The sequence below is a fragment of the Salmo salar genome, chromosome 24 (genome assembly GCF_965601325.2).
Source record: "Salmo salar chromosome 24, fSalSal1, whole genome shotgun sequence".
Taxonomy (NCBI): Eukaryota; Metazoa; Chordata; class Actinopteri; order Salmoniformes; family Salmonidae; genus Salmo; species Salmo salar.
In genome coordinates this window covers 43,939,183-43,950,448 of record NC_138314.1, presented here as the reverse complement: position 1 = coordinate 43,950,448, position 11,266 = coordinate 43,939,183, and the positions used below count along the sequence as shown (strand labels likewise).

Here is an 11,266-nt window from a genome sequence, read left to right as displayed (position 1 = left end):
GCCTTTACGCACAGCCCTGTCCCCTGCACAACCTAACCCAAACTCAGCCCTGTCCCTCAGCCCTGTCCCCTGCACACCCTAACCCAAACTCAGCCTTTACTCCCAGCCCTGTCCCCTGCACAACCTAACCCAAACTCAGCCCTGTCCCTCAGCCCTGTCCCCTGCACACCCTAACCCAAACTCAGCCTTTACCCCCAGCCCCCTATATGGTATGTCTGACTTTCTGATTTGTAAATTCACTGCAGTTCCCAACATTGACCAGCAGGTGGTAATGATACTCTCTTCTCAGACAGTAAATGACCACCAGTCAGCTACATTTATTTTGTTAGGAGGGGATGGAAAAGCATTGAGACTATTTGTCATGGAAGCAATTTCACTCATTTACTCATGTGAATGGGTCCAAAGAGATAAGAGAAGCTAATATTGATCGGCACTGTTAAATCTTTACAGCTCAGGATAATATGACTATAATTAAAGAACATCACTACCATCTGCTGGCTGGATCGGTCTTCTGATTTGAATTGAAACAGTTTTTAGAACTTTAGAGATGATTAACTAAAATATGATGATAGAAGACAGCACCATGCTGTATGACAGCATAAACCCTCTAATGTTGCTCACTAGTTAACAAAGTCACAAACCCTGACCATTTTTACATTTTACCAGATGCTCTGTAGTGAGTCCATTCATTTTCATACTTTTTTTAGTAATTGAAACCACAACTCTGGCATTGCAAGCGCTATGCTCTACCAACTGAGTTACATTCTTAAAATCTGATTTGAACCCTAAACCACACTGCTAACCTTATGCCTAACCTTAAACTTAAATTAAGATCAGAAATGTACATTTCTGTTTTCATGACATTTTACGATAGGCCTATAGACAATTTAGACTTTGTGACTGGGTTTTCTAATAACCAGAGAGGCTGGGGGGAGGAGTTTACTCCAAGTACCTGTGTAAATGTGAAGGTGAAAGTTGTGTCTCAGTATAGACCTGAAGTGTAGATTGTTCTGTAAAACGTGTAGATATGCACATATAGTCACTATTAGAGTGGTTATAGATTTAAATCAACTATTTTGAATGTGAAGTGGAGGACGTGAAGACCAGTAAAGGTAAGAGGAGATCTCAGTATATTTCACTTTCCAAACTAGACACAACAGTCCTGTTTTAAAACAATGAGGACTGGAGAAAGAGGAAGTGATGTTTGTATCTGTGTGATTGAGCAAAAGAGAGAATTTGATGAATGGTAATGATGTAAATATGAATGTTTTCTCTTTTTATTGCAGTTAAAATGGCAGAGTCCAGAGTTCATAGTAAGTCACCATGCTATAATTAATGATTAACTTTTCTTTCATGTATCTGGGAGAACAGAACTAAACCAACTATTGAAAATGAAATGTGTTTGTGGTTTTATTTCTCTTTGTGTAAATGTGTGTCTGGAGGAAATGTGTTTGTAACATGAGGAGTTGTAGCTGAGTTTGTGTCTGTGAGAAACAGCTCTACTGCTCCACAGTGACCTCTCCCTCCAAACATCTCTTTATTATAGAACCCATTTAATCCAGTCGGACACAATACGGAACAAAATAAACCTTTTGTACTTTACTGGCTCTAGAGAAGTTAAAGTTGTACATATCAACAAATTAGTTGGGCTCCTGAGTGGTGCAGCGGTCTAAGGTACTGCATCTCAGTGTGAGAGGCGTCTCTACAGACTCTGGTTCAACTCCAGGCTGTATCACAACCAGCCATGATTGGGAGTCCCATAGGGTAGAGCACAATTGGTCCAGTGTCATCCGGGGTAGGCTGTCATTGTAAATAAGAATTTGTTCTTAACTGACTTGCCTCGTTAAATAAATAAAATATGTATCCAGAGCAATTAGGATTAAGGGCATATCAATAAATGTTTTCCTAGTTTCCTCAGGGATTCAAACCAGCGACGTTTGGGTTACTGGCCCAATGGTCTTAAGTGCTAGGCTACCTGCCAAACATTTCTGACTAATGGGAAAATACAGTGCCTCTAATTTATTCTATATATTTAGTCATAGCAGATCCTTTTCTTTCTTCATATTTTGTTATTTCAGGGGGAATTGGCCATGTATAGACCAGTGAACTGAATAAGTATAATAATTGAACTGATATGTAATGTTATTAGGTTTGTTTAGTGTCTCTTGCACAATGGTAGACCTGGTTAGTATGAATGTTGAGGCTTGGACACTGGGGTAGACCTGTTTTATATGAGTATGCCCATGGATTTCCCTGGTTTATAATGGGGTGTAGGGATACACAAGGTTCATACAGGTAATGGGGCTGGATGGACGTCTATTGCCCATTCAAATCCTTTCTGGCAACAACGTTTGTGGTATAAAAAAGAGATTGGGGCGGGGGCACATGTGTTATACCACTGTAATATTACTTTATCTATGAAATGATTAGTGTATAGAGGTCAGATGTCACAGGACTAAAACATGCTGATAACAGGGTTGGGGTGTGCAGCGAATAGCTGGATATAGGTTACTGTTGGTGACTTGGGGAATACAGGACTAAGGAAAGTGGGTAACAGGGCTGAGATAGGAAAGTAACAGGGATGAGGTGTATTGGCAAAGGAACTGGGGTCTTGAGTAACACACAGGTCATTTAGGGCCAGGATATGCCTGGATCTGTACTTGATTGTATAGATTTGAGGGTATTGGCATGTGGGTGTCAGGGTTAGGGCATGGGGGTAACAGGGCTGGGGTGTGTGGGTCATTGAGTTTAGGTGTGTGGGTAAGTGGGCTGAGGTATATAGACATTGAGGTTGAGGAATAGGGGTAAATATCTGTTCATGTTATTATAGGCAGAGCACTCATAAAACAGACTTTTAAATAAATAAATACATAAATAATCAAAATGGATGACATGTTAGGCTTACTAGTGGCATAAGATTTGCATAGTGGCATGTCTGGGAAAGATGTGGGAACAAATGGGATAATATCATTCTAGATTTGTAGCATCACATTCTTCTATGACATAAATACTTTCCTTCAAATGAATATGTCTGTCTGGGATTGTGTGAGTTGTATTTTAGAATTGACATGGTCCTGGTTGTTGTATGTCTATTGTAGTTTTTCATTCAGCTGTGTTTATAAATGTACTGAGAGTATTTGTGTTCCTGACACAGATGATGTCATTAAACATGAAATGTTCTCTCTTTCTGAACAGCTCAGTTTAAACTCACCTCAGAAGACTATGTGGAGGCTGATGTTGGTGAAGAGGTCACCCTCCCCTGTCACCTCTCACCTGACACCAGTGCTGTTGCCACGACGATCAGGTGGTTTAAAGAGACAGAGTGTATTTACCTGTATAAGAATGGCCAGGTGACAGAGAGGAGTGGCTATGAGGGCAGAGTGAGTCTGATCACCCAGGAGCTGGAGAGAGGCAACGTGTCTCTGAGGCTGAGAGACTACAGGAGGTCAGATAGAGGAGTCTACATATGTCAGGTCATCCATGGAGAACAGAAGGAGGAGGCTGCAGTGGGTTTATGGGATAGAGAAGGTAAGTGTTCTAGAACTCCAGTAATGTTTCTAAACACCTAAACAACAGCAATAACAACCAGTCTCTTTCCCTGTACAGAACACTTCTACTTTCTCATGTAGGTAGGAGTTCATAGTAGGAGTTACAGATGAATAGACTAGATTCATTCTGAATATCAACTAGTTACAATGCATATTACCATCACTCTGAGCTTTGAGCTTGTCCTAAAGCATTAGAACCATTCCAACATTACTGTCACGTCCCTTGATTGTCATTAATAATGAATGTGATGAACACTCATACCCCTCTGATGTATATCACATCACTATGGTATTTGAGAGGATCATGTGACAGATGGTGATTTGAAGGTAATGATAATAACTAATACATTCTGTTTTACATGATCATTATTCATGACTCTCCATCTTCAAATTCAAATCAAATTTATTTTTATATAGCCCTTCGTACATCAGCTGATATTCTCAAAGTGCTGTACAGAAACCCAGCCTAAAACCCCAAACAGCAAGCAAAGCATGTGAAAGAAGCACGGTGGCTAGGAAAAACTCCCTAGGAAAAACTCCCTAGAAAGGCCAAAAACCTAGGGAGAAACCTAGAGAGGAACCAGGCTATGAGGGGTGGCCAGTCCTCTTCTGGCTGTGCAGGGTGGATATTAAAACAGAACATGGTCAAAATGTTAAAATGTTAAAATGTTCATAAATGACCAGCATGGTCAAATAATAATAATCATAGTAGTTGTCGAGGGTGCAACAAGCACGTCCGGTGAACAGGTCAGGGTTCCATAGCCGCAGGCAGAACAGTTGAAACTGGAGCAGCAGCACGGCCAGGTGGACTGGGGACAGCAAGGAGTCATCATACCAGGTAGTCCTGAGGCATGGTCCTAGGGCTCAGGTCCTCCGAGAGAAAGACAGAAAGAGAGAAAGAGAGAATTAGAGAGAGCATATTTAAATACACACAGGACACCGGATAAGACAAGAGAAATACTCCAGATGTAACAGACTGACCCTAGCCCCCCGACACATAAACTACTGCAGCATAAATACTGGAGGCTGAGACAGGAGGGATCAGAAGACACTGTGGCCCCATCCGATGATACCCCCGGACAGGGCCAAACAGGCAGGATATAACCCCACCCACTTTGCCAAAGCACAGCCCCCACACCACTAGAGGGATGTCTCCAACCACCAACTTACCGTCCTAAGACAAGGCCGAGTATAGCCCACAACGATCTCCGCCATGGCACAACCCAAGGGGGGGGGGGGGGCGCCAACCCAGACAGGAAGACCACGTCAGTGACTCAACCCACTCAAGTGACGCACCCCTCCCATGGACGGCATGGAAGAACACCAGTAGGCCAGTGACTCAGCCTCTGTAAAAGGGTTAGAGGCAGAGAATCCCAGTGGAAAGAGGGGATAATGGATGATCAGAATGGGGTGAGTAATTACTTATTTGTCTGTTTTGTTTATTGACAACCAATAACACAAGACAAAGAACAGACCAGAGTGTTAATCTGATACTATAAAAACTACAGGCCTTGTGAACAGCAGTGTGTCTTCTTCAAGGCTACAAATTAAATCAGTTTCTTTACATTTATCAATACTCTCCCCACATGTTCTCAAGGTAGGTTGGATTAAGATGTATAGATGTTCTTCAAATTATCCAGAATTTTCATATCATAGCCCTCCCACAATATATCTGCTATAGAGGTCAACATTTCACATAGTCCTCCTACAATATATCTGCCATAGAGGTCAACATTTCACATAGTCCTCCTACAATATATCTGCCATAGAGGTCAACATTTCACATAGTCCTCCTACAATATATCTGCCAAAGAGGTCAACATTTTACATAGTCCTCCCACAATATATCTGCCATAGATGTCAACATTTCACATATTCCTTCCACAATATATCTGCCATGGAGCTCAACATTTCACACTCCAAAATGAACTTGAATCAGCTTGAATTCAGTTTGATGTCCTAGTATGAAGCATTATGTGATGTTTAGACTGTTCCAATAGTAGCACTGCTTACATCTCTTTCCCTAGATGTACATTAGTAATGAATGTGATGAACAGTCATTCCAATATGATGTATGGTATTTCATTAAATTATGCAATGAGACAGAAATTTAATGACCAATTATAACTAATGCATTCTGTTTTACATGATCATTATTCATGACTCTCCATCTTGGATAATGGATGATCAGGATTCTGTGAGTAATTACTTATTTGTCCGTTTTGTTTATTGACAACCAATAACACAAGACAAAGAACAGACCAGAGTGTTAATCTGACACTATAAAACTACAGGCCTTGTGAACAGCAGTGTGTCTTCTTCAAGGCTACAAATTAAATCAGTTTCTTTACATTTATCAATACTCTCCCCAAATGTTCTCAAGGTAGGTTGGATTATGATGTCAGATGTTCTTCAAATTCTACTGAATGTATATTCCATAGAACCCTGCCTCCTGACACAATATCCTGTATCTGCCATAGAGCCCAATGCTGGTTATCACAAACAATGAACATAATCATTTGATCAGAGATAGGCCAATAACAAAACAACATTATTTATGAAGTTAACCAGATCTCATTGGTGCCCACAGTCCCTACATGAGGGAGACTTGAGTGACAGGAGAAATCTGATTGGTCCTGTTTGTTCTGTATATAGTGATGTAGTCTACCACACAGAACTCACCTCTCTGTTTTACACCGTAGCCTCAGGATCACAGTATTTACTACATGAGACCCAGGAGGACAAGCTGAAGAGGGAGGCATCAGCTGGTGAGCTTGGTAAGTATGAGAGAGTCTGGAGGAGAGAGGGTTGAATCAGGGAACATGGGTGATGTCATTCAGTTTTTCAGACTAATTCATTTGTAATGTATCAAATAGTCAATGGACCTGTTGATGATTGGTTCAGTTCAGATAACTGTTGACTGTAGGAAATAGTTACACATAATTGTACCACCTCCATCAAATTATAATGTCTTTATAGGCATACTATTGAATGAATTAATAAATGACTTATTCAAACAAACAATTACATATGTTAATTGCTCTCTCTCAGAGTTGAAGATGGAAAAAGAATTAAAAGAGATTTTAAGACAGGAGATGATGAAACAACTAGAGGAGAAAGACACACAACTGGATGATATGACCCAGGAAGTGAGAGAGAAAGAGAGACTCCTGGAGGAGAAGAACCAGATAATGGGACAGAGGGAGAAACTATTAGAAGAGAAAGAAAACCAACTGGAAGAGAAAGACAAGCAACTAAAGGACAGAGACATTCAACTAGAGATACTGAGAAAGAACCTGCAGGACAAGAACAGCCAAGTAGAGAACTTCAGAGTCCTACTGCAGGACAAAGACCTTCAACTAGAGGACAGCAACCACAGACTGGGAGAGAAGGACAGACTACTGGAAGAGAGAGACAAACAGCTGGAAGAGAGAGACAAACTACTGGAAGAGAGAGACAAACTACTGGAAGAGAAGGACAGACTACTGGAAGAGAGAGACAAACTACTGGGAGAGAAGGACAGACTACTGGAAGAGAGAGACAAACAGCTGGAAGAGAGAGACAAACAGCTGGAAGAGAGAGACAAACAGCTGGAAGAGAAGGACAGACTACTGGAAGAGAGAGACAAACAGCTGGAAGAGAGAGACAAACAGCTGGAAGAGAGAGACAAAGTAGTTGAGGGAAAAGAAAAGGAACTAAAAGAGAGGAGGCAGGAAGTAGAAGAGAAAGATAACCTACTAGAGGAGAGAGAGAAGCAGTTAAAGGAAAGAGACAAACAGGTGGAGGATGTCAACAATGAAAATGCTGAACTGGGTAAGATTATTCACACCATTAATACATTTAGTCTTCTGTACTTTCCTCAATTCTCAGGTTATTGTCGACTCTCCACTGAGTTGTGAATATTGTTGTCCATCACTTCATACTTTCCCTCTGCATCATATTTCTGTCTAAAGTCTAAAACACAGAATTCAGATCCTAGTCCTCCTTTGTTATTTCAGCTCAACAGATATGTGATGTGAAGACTGAGGTAGAGAGACTGAGAAGAGAGATCTCAGCCCAGATGACTGGTGAGTGAGATATGTGATACTTAACATTTCAATAGAAACCCAGAACTCCCCTTCAGTAGGTCTATGTGTCTTCATGTGTCACTGAGGTAAATGTTCCCATTCTAAATGGTTGTTCTATTATTTTAGAACATGGAGAGACGTCAGATACAGGTTCCATACTCCCAGTCAGGAGGAGACGCAGCAAGGAGCTTCCTCCATCCAGTGAGTTATCAATATTGTCCTGTTGTCTCCTACTGTTTCTAGTCTATAGTGGACCATCCTTCACTTAGTGAGTTATCAATATTGTCCTGTTGTCTCCTACTGTTTCTAGTCTATAGTGGACCATCCTTCACTTAGTGAGTTATCAATATTGTCCTGTTGTCTCCTACTGTTTCTAGTCTATAGTGGACCATCCTCCACTTAGTGAGTTATCAATATTGTCCTGTTGTCTCCTACTGTTTCTAGTCTATAGTGGACCATCCTTCACTTAGTGAGTTATCAATATTGTCCTGTTGTCTCCTACTGTTTCTAGTCTATAGTGGACCATCCTCCACTTAGTGAGTTATCAATATTGTCCTGTTGTCTCCTACTGTTTCTAGTCTATAGTGGACCATCCTCCACTTAGTGAGTTATACATGTTGTCTCAAACTGTCATCAATCTTGATATTCTCTATTTTCTCCAATAATCTATATTTCACTATGATGTGTAATGTATTTGTAGTTTGTTTATACTATGTTTTAAATGTGTCTCTGATGAGTCAGTATGTTGACCAGTTCTCTATGTTGTGTTACAGTGGGAGGAGAGACCTCAGATACAGACCCCACACTTCCACTGAGGAGGACAAACAGCATGGAGTTTAATCCTCCACATAGTGAGTTATGGATGTAGATTATATTATATTTGACACTGTTGTACATCCTCCAGAGAGTCAGAGTGTTGATCAGTGCTGTGTGTTGTGTTGCAGTGGGAGGAGAGAGCAGCAGTCCAGACTCCCCAGTGTCTCCCAGTGTGTCTGAGCTGAGACTGGTGCTGCTGGGGAGGACTGGGGCTGGGAGGAGTGCAGCAGGAAACACCATCCTGGGCAGAGAGGAGTTTGGGGCCCAGGCCAGCCCCTCTGCAGTGACCCAGAGGAGTAAGAGGAGAGAGGGGGACGTGTGTGGGAGACGGCTGGTGCTGGTGGACACTCCAGACTGGTTCTGTCCTGGACTCTCTCTGGAGGAGATGAGACAGGATGTGGGGCTCTGTGTCCGTCTGTCTGCCCCGGGACCCCACGCCTTCCTCCTGGTCATACCAGTGGAGCCCTCTAAGGGGGAGGAGAGAGGGGTGCTGGAGAGAATAGAGGAGATGTTTGGGGAGGGTTGTTGGGAACACACTGTGATTCTATTCACCCATGATGATGGCCTGAAAGAGCAGAGCATTGAGGAGTTTCTCCAAGCAGGAAGTCAGGACCTCCAGCAGCTTGTAGAGAAAAGTGGGAGCAGGTACCACGTCCTCAACATTAAGGACAGGGCCCATGGCACTCAGGTATCAGAGCTGCTGGAGCAGGTAGAGGAGATGGTGGCAGGAAACAGAGAGAGATTCTACAGCAGTCAGACCTACCAGGAGGCGGAGGACCAGGTTAGAGAGATGGAGGGAAAGATCCAGAGAGAGAGAGGAGAGAGGAAACAGAGGGACGAGAGAGACTTGAGAGAGAGACTTGAGAAGGAGTTGCAGGACTCTCTGATAAAGATAGAGGGAGTGATCCAGGAACATGAGGGAGATATCAGAACACTCAGTGAAAGAACCAGTGAACTGGAGATACAGGTGAAAGAAGAGAGGGATGAGGAGAAGAAAAGAGAGCTGGAGAGGGAGCTGAAGAGGGAGTCTGATAGGAGGGAGGAGATGGAGAGAAAGCTGGAGAGATTTAGGGAGAAGAGAGAGAATGAGAGGAGGGAGATGGAGGAGAGACACAGACAGGAGATAGAGGAGATGATGGAGAACTATGAAGGAGAGGCCAGAGTTGAAGCAGAGAGAAACCTGATGAAGATAGTCCTACGTGAGTTACAGAGGAACGTGATGATCTCACAGACAAAGATGCAGAGAGAGTTCAGCAGACAGATGGAGGAGAAGAATAGACAGATGAAGGAGAAGGATAGACAGATGAAGGAGAAGAATAGACATATGGAGGAGAAGGATGGAGAAATGGAGAGACTAAGACAGAACTTGAAAGAGGTCAGGGAAGCTCACTCAGTGTTGCAGAAGAGACTGGAACGAGAGGGGAGAGGTCAGAGGGCACTGATAGGGATGTTGGGCTGGGTCAGGAGAAACTCATCAAGTTGGCTTCTCCACAATCTGATATGATTCACCATCACCGTCTATGTGTAGAACCAGACCAGGTCTACTGTCCACTGTACCGTGGTGAGTGACCATGGATCATGGTGGTCATGGGGGAAACAGGTCAGAATAATGTCTGGTCCAGTCTACAGTGTCTAGAGAAGGAGGGGAGGGAGGTCTGTAAAGATCTTGATGAGACAGAATTCCAAACCAACGTAGATTATTGACCTTTGCACTGCAGCCTTTTAGAATGGAGAGGGTTGTGGAGGGTCAGGAGGTCAGCGGGAGGAGTCAGAGACTGAGAACTCTAAAGATCTGAGTGAGACTTTTACTCGGTGTTTGAGGAGGTCTACTATTGACCAGAGAGAACCATACTGTATTTACCACACACTACTTCCTGTTCTTAATCAATCATATTGTATGTTTCATGTTGAAACTTTAAATATACACTGAGTGCACAAAACAGTAAGAACACCTTCCTAATATTGAGTTACAATCTATCCCAATGGAACTCTGATACCACATGAGACTGATATTGTTGAAATAAAGAAATGGAACTTTGTAAGCCATCAGTGTTTGGACATTGTTTGTCTTGGTTGATTCTCTACAGTACAGAGCTGAGCTGTCAACACTGAGCTGTCAACACTGAGCTATCAACACTGAGTTGTCGACACTGAGCTGTCAACACTGGGCTAGTCTCTCTCTTTACCTGATATTACTACTACTACTACTGCTGCTACTTACAACTACTACAGTACTACTACTACCACTACTAACTACAACTACTACTACCACTACTACCAACTATTACTACTACCAACTACTACCAACTACAATAGAGGTCGACCGATTAATCGGAATGGCCGATTTCAAGTTTTCATAACAATCGGTAATCGGTATTTTTGGCCACCAATTTGCAGATAAAAAAAGACTTAGGGATGCCACCCGTTAGATAAAATAAGGAACGGTTCCGTATTTCACTGAAAAAAATAAACGTTTTGTTTTCGAGATGATAGTTTCCAGATTCGACCATATTAATGACCTAAGGCTCGTATTTCTGTGTGTTTATTATATTATAATTAAGTCTATGATTTGATATTTGATAGAGCAGTCTGACTGAGTGGTGGTAGGCACCAGCAGGCTCGTAAGCATTCATTCAAACAGCACTGTTGTGCATTTTGCCAGCAGCTCTTCGCAACTCTTCAAGCATTGCGCTGTTTATGACTTGAAGCCTCTCAACTCCCAAGATTAGGCTGGTGTAACCGATGTGAAATGGCTAGCTAGTTAGCCGGGTGTGCGCTAATAGCGTTTCAAACGTCACTCGCTCTGAGACTTGGAGTAGTTGTTCCCCTTGCTCT

General features: G+C 42.4%; 1 protein-coding gene across 2 annotated transcripts; it reads left to right on the top strand.

The window, feature by feature from the left end:
* The first annotated feature begins 937 nt into the window (after positions 1-937).
* On the top strand, positions 938-10,477 carry LOC106593421 (uncharacterized). 2 transcript variants are annotated; one of them, XM_082968724.1, is made up of 9 exons: positions 938-1,112; positions 1,287-1,313; positions 3,196-3,528; positions 6,251-6,325; positions 6,600-7,361; positions 7,547-7,615; positions 7,742-7,816; positions 8,389-8,466; positions 8,560-10,477. In XM_082968724.1, exons 2-9 carry the CDS (start codon positions 1,292-1,294, stop codon positions 9,933-9,935), a joined length of 2,790 nt encoding a protein of 929 aa, XP_082824850.1. In that variant the 5' UTR covers positions 938-1,112; positions 1,287-1,291; the 3' UTR covers positions 9,936-10,477. The 2 variants fall into 2 exon arrangements, with proteins under 2 accessions (XP_082824850.1, XP_082824851.1); XM_082968725.1 differs by lacking the exons at positions 7,547-7,615; positions 7,742-7,816.
* Positions 10,478-11,266: the final 789 nt, after the last annotated feature.

Bases quoted from the DNA above. Each gene is read 5' to 3' on its own strand.
- LOC106593421 (XM_082968724.1), top strand. From the start codon at position 1,292: ATGGCAGAGTCCAGAGTTCATA. The intron at 1,314-3,195 runs GTAAGTCACCAT...CTTTCTGAACAG, and splicing joins GGCAGAGTCCAGAGTTCATA to CTCAGTTTAAACTCACCTCA. The intron at 6,326-6,599 runs GTAAGTATGAGA...GCTCTCTCTCAG, and splicing joins GGCATCAGCTGGTGAGCTTG to AGTTGAAGATGGAAAAAGAA.